General features: G+C 54.9%; 1 protein-coding gene across 1 annotated transcript in view; it reads left to right on the forward strand.

Moving 5' to 3' along the window:
* The window catches only part of RPS6KA1 (ribosomal protein S6 kinase, 90kDa, polypeptide 1), a 34,076-nt gene that overhangs the window by 3,100 nt on the left and 14,256 nt on the right, over window positions 1–16,720 (forward strand). Inside the window, exons 2-13 of the mRNA XM_008586193.1 lie at window positions 6,478–6,594; window positions 6,841–6,922; window positions 9,194–9,274; window positions 9,448–9,527; window positions 10,625–10,731; window positions 11,478–11,515; window positions 11,850–11,992; window positions 12,410–12,480; window positions 12,796–12,884; window positions 13,891–13,955; window positions 14,240–14,342; window positions 15,955–16,085. Coding sequence (XP_008584415.1) covers window positions 6,892–6,922; window positions 9,194–9,274; window positions 9,448–9,527; window positions 10,625–10,731; window positions 11,478–11,515; window positions 11,850–11,992; window positions 12,410–12,480; window positions 12,796–12,884; window positions 13,891–13,955; window positions 14,240–14,342; window positions 15,955–16,085 — 939 coding nt within the window. The 5' untranslated portion in view covers window positions 6,478–6,594; window positions 6,841–6,891. The remainder of the gene's footprint in view (window positions 1–6,477; window positions 6,595–6,840; window positions 6,923–9,193; window positions 9,275–9,447; window positions 9,528–10,624; window positions 10,732–11,477; window positions 11,516–11,849; window positions 11,993–12,409; window positions 12,481–12,795; window positions 12,885–13,890; window positions 13,956–14,239; window positions 14,343–15,954; window positions 16,086–16,720) is intronic.

A 16,720-nucleotide genomic window follows, 5' to 3' on the forward strand; every position in this document is an offset into this window, starting at 1 on the left:
CATTCCTTGCCAGAGGCAGAGACACATAACGCCTTCCAGGTGCCCTAATTTCTCTCAGTGACATGATAAGATGAACACATCCCAGGGAACCCAGCTAGTGGCATCAGAGGTCAGGGCCAAGCATGGACCAGAGAGATGGTCACTGCTGTTTGTGGCAGAGGGATTTCTCTCAGTGACATGATAAGATGAACACATCCCAGGGAACCCAGCTAGTGGCATCAGAGCTCAGGGCCAAGCATGGACCAGAGAGATGGTCACTGCTGTTTGTGGCAGAGGAAAAAGAGTTGGGGTGGGCCCCGGGGCACCAGGCCACCTTTCCTGAAGAGCTGGCATTTGGTTGGGTCTCAAAAGGCACGATTTGGGCAGGCAGAGAAAGAGGTGGGCATTCCAGGTGGAGAAGAGGCAGGGAAGGGGACTTGGGAGTCAGACAATCTGACTTCAAAATCTTGCCCCTGTTTCTTGTTTGCCTTGTAATCTTGGACAAGTAAGAGGTGGGCATTCCAGGTGGAGAAGAGGCAGGGAAGGGGACTTGGGAGTCAGACAATCTGAGTTCAAAATCTTGCCCCTGTTTCTTGTTTGCCTTGTAATCTTGGACAAGTAACTTGCCCCTCCCAGGCTCAGATTCTTTTCTTATAAAAGGAGAATATAGAGCTCACCTCTCAGGCTAAGCCGGAAGACAGAATGTGATGCATGTAAATTAAAGCATCCAACAAGATTTGTGGCACAGTGTTGGTGTTTAATGCTTATTTATTTTATTCATTTCAGGTAGAAAGGGGGATTTGGGTTTTAGCAGTGATAATGTGGACAGCCAGTGCAGGGTGAGAGCTCACTGGATCCCTTCAGCACCTGGGCACACCTGGTATCCTCAGGCACACTGGGGCTCCATCCATCCTCCCTCCCTTCCTGGGAGTGGACTGGGCACCCCAGGCCCCCTCCCCCTGGCTATCTCTGGAGCTGGACCCCTTTGAAGCTCCTGCAGGTCTATTTTGAGAGCTGAGCATTTCCCCCCCTCCTCTCCTCTCTTCCTGTTTATGAAATCCTGATCCCTCCCGGATCCCTCGTGCGCCCCTGGCTGGAGCTTAGGCAGGATGTGACTGTAGACTTAGGGGAGCCTCGGGCAGCCTCAGGTGTTGGGAGGAACTTCCCCTGGACTGGCTAGAGCAGGCCAGCCCACCCTCCTAGCACCTGGGGCCCCATGGCTGGGCTCTGTCCCTTCAGCCTGCCCAGGGGAGATCCCATAGCAGTAAGACTGACTAGATCAGGGAGTAGTTCTGTTTACAATGTCCCTTTGTCTCTGTGACTCATTTTGCTTCTAGAAACAACATTCTAAAGGTAGAGGCATGTAGTTTTAACCTTCATTTTACAGAGGAGGAAACTGAGGCTCAGACAGGGAAGGAGATTTGCCTGGGAGCACTCAGCTAGTGAGTAGCCAGTTCTTCTTGACTTCCCACCTGCAATGCTGGCCTCACGCCCCTTGCTCATGCTGGTCTTTCCCTACCCACAGTGTCTTTTCTTCCTCCTTTCTGCCTGGATGACACCCATTCATTCTCAGGACCCAGCTGGACTGCCCCTCTCTGGAAGGTCTTCCTAGCAGATAGTCACCAGCCCTGGGCACCCACAGCAACTTGATTGCAGCTCTGTTGCAGGACAGTTGTGTTTTCTTATCATGTATTTCTTTTCAAAGCTGTTTGAGGACAAAGCCAGGGTCTGCCTTAATATCTGCGCCTCCTAGTGTCTGGCTCTGGGCCTGGGACAGAACAGGGGGCCAGGAGCTGTGTGTGACATCTGGAGGGGAGGCAGCCTGGCCAGCCTTGCAGGGAGAGCGATGAATACTTGAGGGTAGGCTTCGGAAGCAACAGACTTTGGTTTGCTCTTAGCTCTCCCCCTTTCTAGACATGTGGCCTTGGGCAAGTTAGTTTCTCTCTGAGTCTAGTTTTCTCATTTCTGTAATGGGGATGATGATACCTCCCTTGGAGCTAAGACACACAGCCTTAGCTTCAGTGTCAAGCACAGGGCCTGGAGAACCCACATGAGCAAAGGCTGAAGGAAAGGACAGCCATGTGCCATAAATGTTTGATAGTAGGAGGCATGATTCTCATTATCACTCCATGCCAGTCCTGACCTAGAGCCTGAGGCCAGCGCCCTCCTGAAGGATGCTTGGGAACTTTGGACTGCTCTTTACCTGCCCAAAGGCATGCTGGGAGACATCTGTCCCACCACAGTGGGTAGTACCTGGGAGGCCCTGCAGATGCCACCAGCTGGGGAAGGGACTGCTGGTATCCTTTAGGGCCAGGGATTGGCACATGGGTTTGGCTACAGCTGGCAGAGGGAGGCCCAGGCTAGAGACTCTAGAGGCCAGGGATCAGCCGGGGGGGCTCTGGGCTCCTCTCCCAGCTACCCTGTGGCAGGAAGTAAATAAAGAGGAAGTGTCTGTGGGGGGGAATGGGTTAAGGACCGAGGGATGTGGGCTGATGGTTGTCCTCCCCCCTCCTGCCTTCAGAGGCTTCAGGCCCTACACACCCTTCAGCAAAGGCCCTTCTGAGACTGTTTCCTTCCTGTTGCCCCTTCTGGTACCCTGCTAGCCACAGAGGTTTTTTCTCTGCTTCTGAGGGGTTGTGGGGAGGAGTGGCAAACGGGCACCAGCACTGGATTAGAGAGTTTTGGGGCTCCCAGGGCTGCCCTAGCCTCCAACCCCTTGCCTGAGGAAGCTGGGGAGCAGTTAGAGGCCTCAGTCTAAGGGAGGCGTCTTTCACAACCCCCGGCCAGGCCATCCACCCCCAGAGACTATCATCGGAGGCCCTGCAAGAATAGGAAAGGGGAAGTCCTTGTGTCCGCAGGGGTGTGTATTTCTACATGGGGGATGTCTGTGGAAAGGGTTTCCGATCAGTGGCCTGAGTGTGTGTGTGTGTTTCAGTTCCTGTGGAAGACTGTGTGAATGATGAGGTGAGGCCACGTGGGAAGGGGCTGGGCTGGTCAACCCCTGCCCACGGCTGCCTGCTCCTCCTCTCAAACCTCTATGGGGCTCTTGCTAGGGCCTTCTGCCCCTTGTCCATCCAATGGCCCTGGATGGGCAGGCTTTTTGGGGCATCTGTGCAGGGGCAGGACTGGGTCTGGTGGTACTTGCTCAGTGGGCTGCCATTCTGAGTGGGCCCAGCCCTGGTAGAGTCACCATAGGGGAAGTGTCTGAGCTCTGGGTGGAGCAGATGGTGGCCTCACTGACTTCTGTCCCACATTCTCTTGGGCCCCCCAGGTGGATGTTACAGGTGCTGGGATGCCCACTGTGTCACCACCTCATCACCTTGTGACTTCTGTCTCTGTTCCTGTCTTCCCTCCTAGGGGCAGAGGGGACAGGGAGGGGCATATCCCTAAGCCCTTCCCTGGGTCATGGGCTTGGGGTCTGCAGCATCCCCTCCTCAGCAGGGGGGGAGCCTGACCCTTCTTCTGTCCCTCCTCCCTGCAGAGGGGGAAGTGAGAAGGAGGGGGCCAGGGACCCTGCCTTCTGGGCCAGGAAGGCTAAAAAAAGCAGAAGTAAGAGGAGTAACGGGGACCTCTGGCCACTGGCTTGAGCCCTACCATGCAGACCCCGGCAGATTTCCCCAGGGTTGAGAGAGACTCAATCCCCTGTCTCAGAAAGGTGAGCAGAAGGGTGGCCTGCCTCCAGCAGTGTCTGTCACCATGACTCTGGGCAAGGAATGGGTTTGGGGGTGGCTCTGTCCCCAGGGGTTTCCGGGTGGCTGCCTCTGTCCCCAGGGAGTGTTCAGGGAGTGTTCTCAGTCAAAGGCAGACCGACGAGGTGGAGGCTCAGATCTCAGGGTTGGGTGGGCAGGGATTGCCGTGGGGCATGGGCCTACCTCAGCTCCTCTCGGAGCCAGGCTTTCTGCCTGTCCCACTAGCAGGTACCCTCAGGGGCCCAATTAGCCTGCAGCTCTTTGGTATTTTTGTGGGGCTGTTATACCCACTCCCTCATCTGTCAGGGAAGGTCCCCTGAAGATATGGTTGCGTCTCCAAGGATCAAAACCTGGAGTTGGAAGTCCCAGACTGACCCTAGTACTGAAGGAGAGGGCAGGCTTGGGTGGGCAGGAAGTGGCTCTGGCTGACTTACCTGCCCACCCTTTCCTGGCATGCAAGGTCTGCTGACCCCAGGCCAGCCAGTAACCAGGGGAGGAACTTGGGTTCAAGCTGCCTCTGCCACTGGTTTGCTTTGAGCCTGGATGAGTCACTGTCTTCTGGGCCTCAGTTTCCTATTCCTGAAATGAGGATAACAGCTTTTGGGATATTTAAATCAGAGTCAAAGCTAGCAGATTGCACACAGGAGATGGCCCTCTCAGCCACTATCTGGGCCACCATCAGAACCTGGTATGAGAAAAAAATACTAGGGAAACAGAAGCCCTCAGAGATGGGTCTGCCACAATTACTGGACTGCTTTCCAGAGTGCTGGTAGTTTCAGGTGTGTCCCCTCATCTCTTTCCCCACCCCCGGGTACACCAGTAAGAACCCACAGCTCTGCCATTAACCCTTCCTGGGGATCCCTGTCCTGCTGCCTGCCTGTGCATCTGCCGGGTGTCAGATTCTATTTGCCCTAGGTATCTGCCAGTCTACGTGGGCCTCACTGACTCTCCGGCTGTCTCTCTCTGCTCTCCGTCTGTCTCAGTTGTTGGGTTCCTGTCTGTCTCCACTTGTGTGCCTTTCTTCGCCTGTTGGGTACATGTCATGTTAGGTGCCTAGTGGGTTCACGTACTCTTATGTCTCTGCCTGTTGGTTGGTATTCTCATCTGTCCCTGACTATTGGGTCCATGTCCCCATCTGCCTCTGCATGTTTGTATGAGTCTCTGTCCACCTTGTCTGTTAGATGTGAGTCCCCATCCGTCTCTGCCTGTTGGGTTCATGTCCCCATCCGTCTCTGCCTGTTGGGTTCATGTCCCCATCTGTCTCTGCCTGTTAGTTGGTGTCCCCCTCTGCATGTTGGATGCAAGTTTCTGTCCACCTCTGTCTGTTAGATGTGAGTTTCCTTCTGTCTCTGCCTGTTGGGTATGTGTTCTCTTCTGTCTCTGTCTATTGGGTGCATGTCTCCATCCATCCCTGCCCGTTGGATGCCTGTCTTTATCAGTCTGCACCTATTGGGTGCCTGCCTCTGCCTGTTGGGTGTCTCTTTATCTGCCTCTACATGTTGGGTGCCTGTCTCTGCCTGTTGAGTACCTATCTACTCAGCAGCTAGGTTGGCATGGGGCTTTCCCTTTGGAGGCCCTAGGGAGGCTGGGGGGGAGGGCCAGAGGGCAGCCCTCAGGCATTGGGGAGGGGGTAAAAGAGAGGAAGGGAATGTGGTGAGGGTGTAGGCCTAGGGCTGAGAAACCACAGGCCCTGAGTGATTGGCTGCCCTGGGCCGGGCCTAGCCCCCGCCCTCACCCTGCACATCCGCCTTGGGCCTGGCCACCTCCGCGGCAGCCCCGGACGCTGCCTGCTCCTGCCATGGTGCTGTGGCCCTGCTGGGCGGATGGAGCAGGATCCCAAGCCGCCCCGTCTGCGGCTCTGGGCCCTGCTCCCCTGGCTGCCCAGGAAGCAGCGGCCCAGAATCAGCCAGACCTCTCTGCCTGCTCCTGGCCCTGGCTCTGGCCCCCAACAGGACTCGGTGAGTTGCCTGGATATCTGGTCCTGGCCTGGCTGTAGCCCTTGGAGCAGGTACCTGGGCAGCCAGTTTGCCCTAAGCTGACTTTGGGCTCCCCTGGCCCAGGCCTGGCCATGTGGGGTGACTGGACCCTGCCCAGACTTGCTTCCTGGGGAAGTGAGGTGGCATTCTAGTCGCTCAGGGCAATATCGGCAGATTGGAGGAAGGGTAGAGAGGTCCTAGAACAGCCAGGACCTGGCTAGGGGCTTCCAGTAGGCTTGTATGAGAGAAATTTGGGAAGGTGGGACATGGAGTCTCTGGCCTTAACTCCCACCCACCTCATACTGGTGCTTACTGGGTTGATGGGGGTGTCCAGGTGACTCTTGGGTCTCAGGCACTTCTGCCCTGTCCTACTGACCAGGGATCACCTCATCCCCTCTAGACCAGAAACAAAGGCTCAGCTCTCCCTCCCATTATGAGAACAAACTCTACTTCCTACTGTGGCAAAATCAAAACGACACGGGGAGGGGAGCCCCGCGGGGAGGACCTTGGCAAGTTGCTGGGCCTCAGCCTGGGGTTGGCTGAGCCTGGCCAGCCTGGCCATGCCTGGGCATCTGTTTGGGCCTGACTAGGCCAGAGCAGCAGAAGAGGAGCAATGCTTCACTTGACCCCGTACCTTGGTGGTTTGACCTCCCTGGCCTTTGCGGCCTTTTTAATATTGACAAATCTGGAGGCTGACCCTGTCAGGGTCATTGTCTGTTGGGCCTGCAGGCCCTGTCTGCTGAGATCTCGTGGGAACGGCCTTGGATGGGGGGATATGCCCATGTTGCCCTGGATGTGGCCCACCATTCCCACCAGCTCTATCCCTCTGTCAGGATGAGGGTGTCCTCAAGGAGATCGCCATCACGCACCATGTCAAGGCTGGCTCAGAGAAGGCCGATCCATCCCATTTTGAGCTCCTCAAGGTTCTGGGCCAGGGATCCTTTGGCAAAGTAAGTCATGAGCCCATGGCTGGGAGGGCAGCAGTGGTCATGTCAGAGGTGGGGGTCGGGTCACCTTGGGGCCCACAGGATCAGAGGGCAAGTGTTAGAGGTCACCTTGGTACCCAGGGAGAGCAAAAGGTCCACTTGGGGGGCTTAGGGAAGTTAGTTGTCAACCTGGTACTGAGAGGATGGTAGCCAAATGGGCCCAGATCCCTTCCCAGCTTGTCCCCTGCTTTTCTACCTCTGCCTTCTTAGGTCTTCCTTGTGCGGAAGGTCACCCGGCCTGACAGTGGGCACCTGTATGCCATGAAGGTGCTGAAGAAGGCGACACTGAAAGGTGAGTGGGGGGCACCTCCCTGTGAGGAGCCCAGGGTGGACACAGAATCGAGGGAGATGCCCAGATTTCAAGGGCCCGGGTCTGATGGGGAAGGTTGCTCTTTCACCAGGAGCACCTAGTCTGAAGGTAGAGAAACAGGCCCGTTCTCAGCCACCCTTTATGTCCTTGTCTCCGCACCACCCCCAAGCCAAGTGCCAGTGACTGTGGATAAAGGTGAATGTCTGGAAGGAGGTAGTGGGGTAAGTGCAGTGTGTGCATGGTGGTCAGGCAGAGGCATTCTAAATGTCAGAGTTGCTTCATGATGCTAGAAGAGTCTGAGGAAGACCTCTCTGGCCCCCTAGCTTAAGGTGGAGAATGGTGTGAGAGAAGAGGCAGGGAGCCCAGGGAGGCAGCTGGGCCAGGTAAGAGAGGGTAAGTTGAGGCAGGGCCATGGAAGTGGATAGCAGAGAGGGTCAGAAGGGAACCTGAGTCAAGGGCTAGAATTCCGGGGACTTATAAAGGGCATGAGGATGGTTGGTGGGCTTTGGGTTGGACTTTGACTGGCTTGGGAGCCAAGATGGAGTCAGAGCCAAGTCCTGGCTGGGGTGTATGTGGGGGATAGGAGATGTCGGCCCTAGGGCAATATGGGTCATGTGGCCCATGAAGGGCAGTTTGTGGGGTGATGGTAGCTTTGGTGCCCCAAGGTCAGGATGATGGGGGTGGGAGTCATCCCCCAAGAGGGATGGTGGGAGCCAAAGGGGGAGATGAAAAGTGAAAAGACTCGTTCCCAGCTATGACGGGCTCACGGGCTGGGTGGGAGAATCTAAACATGCCCTGGCAGTGCAGTGCAGTGGTGGTGTGACCAGTGTGCAAAGATGTCCTGGAGCAGCGTGGGGTGCAGCCTCATAGAAGGTAGGCTCAGAGGTCAGAGAGATCATCCCCCAAGAGGGATGGTGGGAGCCAAAGGGGGAGATGAAAAGTGAAAAGACTCGTTCCCGGCTATGACGGGCTCACGGGCTGGGTGGGAGAATCTAAATATGCCCTGGCAGTGCAGTGCAGTGGTGGTGTGACCAGTGTGCACAGATGTCCTGGAGCAGCGTGGGGTGCAGCCTCATAGAAGGTAGGCTCAGAGGTCAGAGAGACCCTAAGGAGCAGCCATGTGAACTATGCCTCAAAGAATGAGTTAGGAGTTCTCCACACCAAAAATGGGAGAGGAAGGGCACCCCAGGAAGGAAGAACTGTTTGCCTGAGCAAAAGTGTAGAGGCGGTTTAAAAATGTAAGATGCATTTGGGAAACATGGATTTGAATAGTCTACTCCAGTATGGTCCCTGCTGTATCTAGTGAGGGAAATACAGAAATAAAAATAGAGGACCCCATATTGGCCACCCACCAAAATAAATAAATAAAATAAAATAGAGGATATGCCATACCAGTCAGCCACCAAAAACAAAATAAAATAAAGAGGATAAAAAGTGTTCTGAAGGGAAGTGCAATCGCTGTAGGAGCCCGGAAAGCCCTAACCCAGTTTGGGAGGTTAAGGAATGCTTTCTGGAGGAGGTGAGGCCTGAACTGAGTCAAAGAAGAACCTACTGATGGTCAGAATTGCATGGCTACTTCTATTCTTTTTGTTTTTTGGGGGGGTTTTGTGGCTAGCTGGTACAGGGATCTGAATCTGTGACCTTGTTATTACAAAGCTATACTTTAACCAGCAGAGCTAACCAGAGAGCCCACAACTTTTATTCTTTAAAATATAAAGTATGTGGGGGTTGCCTACCCAGACCCATGAATCAGAACTTTAGGCCCAGGGAATCTGCCTCTCTAGCTAGCTTCCCAAGTAACCGTGCTCAACAGCTCCCAAACTAGAATTTGCAAATTTTTATGTCAGAGGGAGAGAGGGCTGGTAAAGACATGCCAAGGGGAGGTGTGGAGGTGAAGTCTAGGGAATTTGAGAAAACGGAGCACACAGGAGAGCAGGTTGCTCAGACCAGCTGGATTGAAGGGCCCTTGGAGGGGTGTGGTGGGAGACAGCATTGGAGAGGTAGGCAGGGAGCCAAGGCCCCAGCCCTGGGCACTTCCATGAGGGTTGCGAGCAGAGAGCACATCAGGATTCAGAAACAGCCTGGGAAGTAAGGAAGAAATCTGAAGGCTGAGTATCCCCAAATCCCTGGGTGAGGGAGCCTTGGGAACTGAGGCTAGAGGAACGAGTAGAAAAGAGGGCCCTTAGTTGGGGCTTGAGCAGTGGCTGGGTTGGGTGTCTAGACTGTTGGTGACTTCCTTTCTCCTCTGCCCAGTGCGTGACCGTGTTCGGACCAAGATGGAGAGAGACATCCTGGCTGATGTAAACCACCCATTTGTGGTGAAGCTGCACTACGGTGAGGCCGCCGATCCTACATGAGCACCTGGCCCATTCAGCCTTGCCCTTTCCATGGCCTGCTGCCTTCCTTGTTCATTGTCCCACCTCCCACCTGGCAGGTCAGGCAGCCGGGGCCGGAGGGGCAGGTAACAAGGCCCGGCTGACTATACCATTGCTTTTCCCCTCTCCCAGCTTTCCAGACTGAGGGCAAGCTCTATCTCATTCTGGATTTCCTGCGTGGCGGGGACCTCTTCACACGTCTCTCAAAAGAGGTGAGCTGACATCCCCCTGCCAGAGGGCCCCAGGATGGAGCTGGGGGGATGCTGAGGCCTCCCATCCCAGGGCCCTGTAAAGAACACGTCCAGCATTGCCTGGACCTGGAGCCACCCAGGCCTGCCTAGCAGCCCCTGACCTAGGAAACATCACTTGCCCTGGGACAGAGAATGCACCCTGCAAAGCCTCAGAGAATTCCTCCCTAGGTGGGCTGAGGAGGACTTGGCTCTGGATCCGATGCCGTTTTGATTCTGGGGACCAAGGGTGCCTCTCACCTCTCCACCTCCATCCTTCCAGGGCTGCCCTGGGAAGGTTTGTGAGAACAGGCAGAAACCCAAATCCACCCGGAAGGCTACAGACTTTAGCATTCTTGTCCCACATATTAACCAAAAGGATTGTGAACTGATATAAAAATATTTGAGCCAGATATAAAAATGGGACTTTTAATACAATTCAAACTTTAAAGAGAACTGCACTTTTTAAAAAATTTCAAAATGTTATTTCAGTGTTTGAATAGGTAATACAGTTACATGATTCAGAAGAAAAGTATTCATCAAGAAGTCTTCCCACCCCAGCACCCTCTACCCCCAATAGTTAAATATTTTTATTGGTTTCTTGCTTAACCTTCACATGTTTCTTTTGCAAACAAGTCCAATATATGTTCTGAATCCCTACCTCCACTTTCTTAAGTAAAAAGTACCATTCGTTACACACTGTTCTCTACCTTACTTTTTTCAAGACAGTATATCTTGGAGATCATTACGTATCAGAACATGGAAAAACTCCTTGTTCTACTTTGTGGCCGCCTAGCACTCCGTTATGCAGGGGAGAGACAGTTTATTCCAGTCTTCTACTCCCGGTCCTTTGTGCTGTTTCCAACCTTTTGCTATTTCCAAACAATGCCACAATGAGTGACTTTGTATATTAGTCATTTCATTCTTCAAACCCCTTTATGACAAGAAGAGTATATGGCACTGGGGTCTCCAAGGGTCTTCTCCAGGGTAGACCCTTGGGACCAGGAAGCTGTTGACTGCCCTGTGCCCCAGCTCCTGAGAAAGAGGTGGTCCCAGCTGAAACCCCCTCCCGCTGGTTGCAGGTTATGTTCACGGAGGAAGATGTGAAATTTTACCTGGCCGAGCTGGCTTTGGGCCTGGACCACCTGCACAGCCTGGGCATCATTTACAGAGACCTCAAGCCTGAGAAGTGAGTGAAGCCCCAGCCCTGCCCTGGCCTCCCTAAGGGGTGCAGAGACAGACCCTGAGGCCTCTTCTAGAACAGGGTCACCCTGATGAAGGTGGGTGTGGCTCTCCCCAGGACCGCCCCCCTCTCTTGGGCTCTCTGAAGAATGGGTGGGTGGGGTGGGATGGCTGTGGCAGCAGGCTCACCTTGGAGGGCTGCCTAGTCAAGAGGGCTGCCATTACTAAGGCTAAGCACCTTCCATACAGGTGTGTTGCCCACCTTCTTTGCTAGTACAGTGTGACATCTGAGATGCGACCATTAAAGGTCATTCCTTGATATGGCCCTCTCTAGAATTTTCCTTAATATCTAAATACCCTTAAATGATAACTTGGGAGCCAGGGCCAGATGGTGAGGTGGAATGAGATCTGGCTTTAGAGTTAGGCAGACCTGAATCCAAATCCTGTCTCTGCCACCTACTAGCTCTATGACTGTGGGGAGTTACTTAACTTCCCCAAGCCTTAGATTCCCCATTAGTAAAATGGAACCGTAACAGTACCTACCTCACACAGTTGTTTTACAGACTAGCAAAAAGGGTGGGCAACACACCTGCATGGCACGGCCACAACCCCACTCAACCCACCCATTCATCAGATAGGTCTGGGTGGAGCACCCTCTCTGGGCCAGGCCCAACTCTTACTGCCCTGTGGTGCTACCAGGGCCCACACAGTGGCCATAGCTGAGGGGTCTTGACTCCTGTCTCTCTGTTACAGCATCCTTCTGGATGAGGAGGGCCACATCAAACTCACTGGTGAGTGGAGGCACTGCCCTCTTGGGCCCCGGGAAAGGGCAAAACAGGCTCCTGGTTGATCTCAGCTGAGTGTTAGGGGCTCATTCTTCCTGAGAGGCTGTGCCAGTTACTCGGAAATGATCAAAAACCCGGATTTGAAACATCCTGGGTTTGAATCCCAGCTCCCTATTGTGTAACCTTGGGCAAGTTACCTAACCTCTCTGGACCTTAGCTTCCTCCTGAGCCTCATGGGGACAATGCCCTCAGTCCTCTGGGCAAGGGCGTTGAGTGTGCAAAGGGTGGCAGCGAGGAAGACGGGTCCTGAAGATGTGTCCTCATGCCCTCCTTGCTACAGACTTTGGCTTGAGCAAGGAAGCCATTGACCATGAAAAAAAGGCCTACTCCTTCTGCGGGACGGTGGAATACATGGCCCCCGAGGTCGTCAACCGCCAGGGCCACACCCACAGTGCAGATTGGTGGTCCTATGGGGTGTTGATGGTGAGTGCCCAGGCAGGTGTAAAGGATCCAGCCCGTCTCTGGCCTCAGCTTCCCCATCTATACAGTGAGGGGGTTGATGGTCTCTAAGGCTCTCTCCCCCTCTCCTCTCATACCCAAGCTGGTCTCACCCTGCCTGTAGCTGTACCTTCCTTCCTTGGAAGCATTCCAGGCTTGACCCCACCCGGGGTGCCCCTAACCCAGCTCAGGGCCTCTCCCCAGACTCAGGCCCCTAGTGCCACTCCTGGTGTTCTGGGTTGGCAAAGGGGTGAGGGACAGACGCAATTCTTGCTGTAGGTGGACTTGGACGTCCAACAGGCCAGCAAGAATCTTGGGACTGGAGCAGAGTGGCCTGGGTGAGAAGAGGCAGGGGGGCATGGGACAGGGATCAGAGCCTGAATAGAGCCTTGTCCTCTGCAGTTTGAGATGCTGACGGGCTCCCTGCCCTTCCAGGGGAAGGACCGGAAGGAGACCATGACACTGATCCTGAAGTAAGCACCAGCTCTGCCCTGATACTTCAAGGTCTCCCCCAAACCCTGGCCCCAGTTTGGGGGCCAGAGTATTACCCGTACCTTCCTCAGATTCCCCCATTAATGAGACACTCCTCTGGGTTAAACATTACACTTTCTAAAGCCCCCTTTTCATCTACTGGGGCCTGTGGGAAGGATCCCTAAAGTCTTTGGGAGGTGAGTTAGTAAACAGCTTGTCTGGCCTGAGCTGGGAACTAGACTGGGGCAGAGAGGGAGAGGGGAGATGAGGCCTCTGGGGCGGAGCCCAGCTCTGATGAGACCCGGGGGCTGTTTCAGGGCAAAGCTGGGCATGCCCCAGTTTCTGAGCACGGAAGCCCAGAGCCTCCTGCGGGCCCTGTTCAAGCGGAATCCTGCCAACCGGCTCGGTAAGCAGCCCCGGCTCAGGGGAGGGGATGTGGCAGTGGGGAGTAGGGTACAGCTGCAGCCTAGGCCACAGGGCCACATCTGGGGCTGAAAGGGGCCGTTGTCCTTTGTGTGGGAAGACAATGCCGCCGGCCACCCTGCTTTCTGGCTCCATGTGTGGTGTTGGAGGGGGGTTTGACCTGTGTGTAGGGGGAAGGCAGGAACTGAGTCATCCCCACTCCCTCTGGGGACAAGGACAGAGGCCCTCACACAGCTTCTCCGCCAAGGCTGCTGGCACAAGAGAAAGAGCATGAGCTCAAGAGTCAGAAGGCTCAGGTCCCAATCCCTGCTCTTAGTCAAGTCCCCACTGCCTGGCACACAGCAGTCCCTCCACAAATATTTGTTGAACGAATGAGTGCCATTTATGAGCTAAGTGACCCAAGGCACGTGACTTCACCTCTCTGAGCCCTAGGTTCCTCGTCTCAGTGGGAAAGGATGATCCTAAGCGAGCCGCAGGGCTCTTTTGATTGAATTAGGTCGCGTGAACGTGCCCGGCCTGTAGCAGGTTTTCAGTGTGTGTTGGCTTCCTTGGCTCCTGGGTTTGTAGGGTCCGGTCCAGGTTCCTGGGGTTGAATGGAATGAGAGCCTGTCTCATGGTTGAAAAGGGCAATTGGATGATAGAAACAGAGATGAGGCCTGCGTTGGGAGGGGTGGGACCCTCTGTAGATCTTAGAATGAGTCCAGCCTTTGTCCTGACTGTGTGGCCTTGGACAAGTTGCCTAACCTTGTGGGGCCTTCCTTCTTTCATCAGTACATTGGAGCTTGATCAGCAGAGGCTCCAGAAAGTGGAAAATGCAGAGTAGGAGACAGGCCTTAGGGTGATGGCTGGGTGGATTCGGGCCAGGGTGAGCCCATCCTCCCCACTACTCCAGCAGCTGGTCCCAGAGCACAGTAAGCCACTTAGAGGGCAGGGTGGATGTCTGGAGATTGGATCATCCAGGGACAGGCTCTTCATTTGGTATCTTTCAGGCTCCGGCCCTGATGGGGCAGAGGAAATCAAGCGACATGTCTTCTACTCCACCATCGACTGGAATGTGAGTGTGTCCATCTGTGCCAGGGCTCTGGCCAGGGCTCCTACTGTGTTGACCACAGGAAGGGTGGTGGAAGGGGGGCCTCTGCCAACTAGGGCCTCAGATGCGGGAGTGGAGGGTGACAGGTGCTCTTGGAAGCAAAGGCTGGCCTCCTGAGGGCAAGCAGTTATGCCCTGTCCACTGGGCAGCATGACCTATGCTCCAGGCCCAGGACCCCCTCCTGCTTGGGGCACCAGGCAGGCTTTGGGGGGTACTGTGGTGACCAGAGCTCCCATCTCACCTTGCAGAAGCTGTACCGTCGAGAGATCAAACCACCCTTCAAGCCAGCGGTGGCTCAGCCTGATGACACCTTCTACTTTGACACTGAGTTCACATCCCGCACACCCAAGGGTGTGTCTTTCATCTGGTTTGTCTGTCTTGGGCTGGTATGGGAGGGAAGAAGGGAGTCGGGGGCACCTTGGGACACAGGGATGGTCAGGGGCTCTGGCAGGCCCAGGTGTGTGGGTAGTCAGGCCAGCGAGTTTCTAGCCCCATGGGTCTCTGACTCTGTGTCCCTGTCAAGCTCTGCCTGCCTCTCCTACTCCAGGGCTCTGTGGGCCTCTTTGTTCTGGAAGAGGGAGTGGGGGTGTGTGGGCCGTTAAGGCTACAATAGAGAAGTCAGGACCCCTGCCTCAGGCATCTTCTATCCCACTGGGAAGACCAAACCCATCAGGCTTACAGTTACGTCAGGTATCTGTAAGAATCTGACTCCGCAGAACTGCGAAGAGGGAGTGGGGGTGTGTGGGCCGTTAAGGCTACAATAGAGAAGTCAGGACCCCTGCCTAAGGCATCTTCTATCCCACTGGGAAGACCAAACCCATCAGGCTTACAGTCACGTCAGGTATCTGTAAGAATCTGACTCCGCAGAACTGTGTGGTGGAGACAGTCTGGCAGAGCAGAGGTGACAGCACCCACAGGTCAGGGACAGGCGTGGGAATCGGCCTTGGCTATTCTGACTGCTGGGCTCAGTGTACTCTTCTAGAACATGAGCACAGCCACAGACCCATTCATACCCTGGGGCTGCTGCAAGAAGCCATTAGTGGGCTTCTGGGAGGGAGCTTGGTAAATCCTAACATTTTGGCCAGTTACTGGCATTGGGTGAGGGTGGCATGTTGGTTCTGGGAGGCCTCCTAGAGGGGCATGTTTTAGCAGAAGGGGTGCTTTTCTCACTGCATCTTGCACCTCTGATGACAGAGAGCTCAGCACCTCTCTGAACAGTCTGTCTCCTCTTTATTCATTTATGCAACATATGTACCAGGTGCCCACCGTGTACCAGCCATAGGGGGATCAATGGTGCACGAGGCTACCCTCATGTAGCTCAGGCTCTTGTTGGGAGAGAGACATGAAAACAGCTGCTGGGCAGTGTGACATGCGCAGCTTCACAGGGGCAAGGAGCCGCATTAGGCACGTCTGCCAGAGGAGAGGGCATGTGAGCTGAGCCTTGAAGGACAGACAAAGAGTGGATTGTCTAGTTAGAGGGAAGAGCACATGCAGCGGCTCAGAGACCCCTGTAAGGATCTGAGAAGTCCAGCATGGCTCACCTGTGGAGTGGGGAAAGAGGAGGCTAAGATCACAAGGACCTCCATTGCCAGACTGAGTTGGGCTTTCTCCTGAGGGAACCATTTGAAGGGCGCAGGTAGGGTGGCAGATTTGTGGGGGAACCATCCCTCTGGCTGCTGTGCAGAAGACGGACCTGAAGGGGCATCCTGAGGTGTGGAAGCCAGGAAGGGGCATTTAGGAAGGGGTAAACTGTCTTGGCATGAGCTGGAGGCCAGATGTGTCAGGACTGGGCTGGTCTAAGCATACATGATCAGATAGGCTAAGGCCTGAGAGGGTTGGGCCCTGCACGAGCTCCCACTGCAGCCAGGTACTGAGGCAGGCCTGGAAGCCCGTGGTCCCCCTTTGCTAGGCTGCCTCGGGGTCAAGGGTACCTCAAGCTCACATTCCCCTCCTGCCCTTACAGATTCCCCAGGCATCCCCCCTAGCGCTGGTGCCCACCAGCTATTCCGAGGCTTCAGCTTTGTGGCCACTGGGCTGATGGAGGATGACGGCAAGCCTCGGGCCATGCAGGCACCACTGCACTCAGTGGTACAGGTGAGGGAGATGGGGAAGCCACAAGCCTGAGAATACAGGCTCCAGAGTTGGACAGGCCTGGGTTCAAACCATAATGCCACCGTGAAGCCCGCAGGGCCTCCACCCGCCTTGGCCCTCACTTTCTCCATTTGTAAAATGGGAATGATAATCCCTGCCTCATATGGTGGCCCTGATAAATAGATGACAACGTGGATATCAGTTTCCCAGCACAGAGCCAGGGTCTGGGTAAATACAAGGGGTGCCAGGGCTAGTGGAGTGGGGGAGTGGCTGTCAGTCCCTGACAAGAATGGTTGGCAGGGGATTTGTGTCTCCTCACCCTTGTCCCCCATTTGTACGCTTTTACTGCTTCATGGAAAGTTTAGCATTGAGAGGCAAGAATATAGACTCTGGAGCTCATTGCCAGGTTCAGAGCTTACGGGGTAGGGTAAGGGACCTGATGAAAGCGCTTAGCAGAGTGCCCGGAACACAGCACACACTGAGCACCATATGAACACACTACTGTTAATGTCTCAGAACCATGAGACACCCCAGGAGGTGGGCTGCGATACCCCAGAAACGGGAGGCAACTCACCCAAAGCCATAGTAAGTGACAGAGCTGGGCCCCAGCTCAGGGCTCCTGTGTCCCTCTCGGGCTT

This window comes from Galeopterus variegatus, unplaced genomic scaffold (assembly GCF_000696425.1).
Source record: "Galeopterus variegatus unplaced genomic scaffold, G_variegatus-3.0.2 Scaffold109, whole genome shotgun sequence".
Classification (NCBI taxonomy): domain Eukaryota; kingdom Metazoa; phylum Chordata; class Mammalia; order Dermoptera; family Cynocephalidae; genus Galeopterus; species Galeopterus variegatus.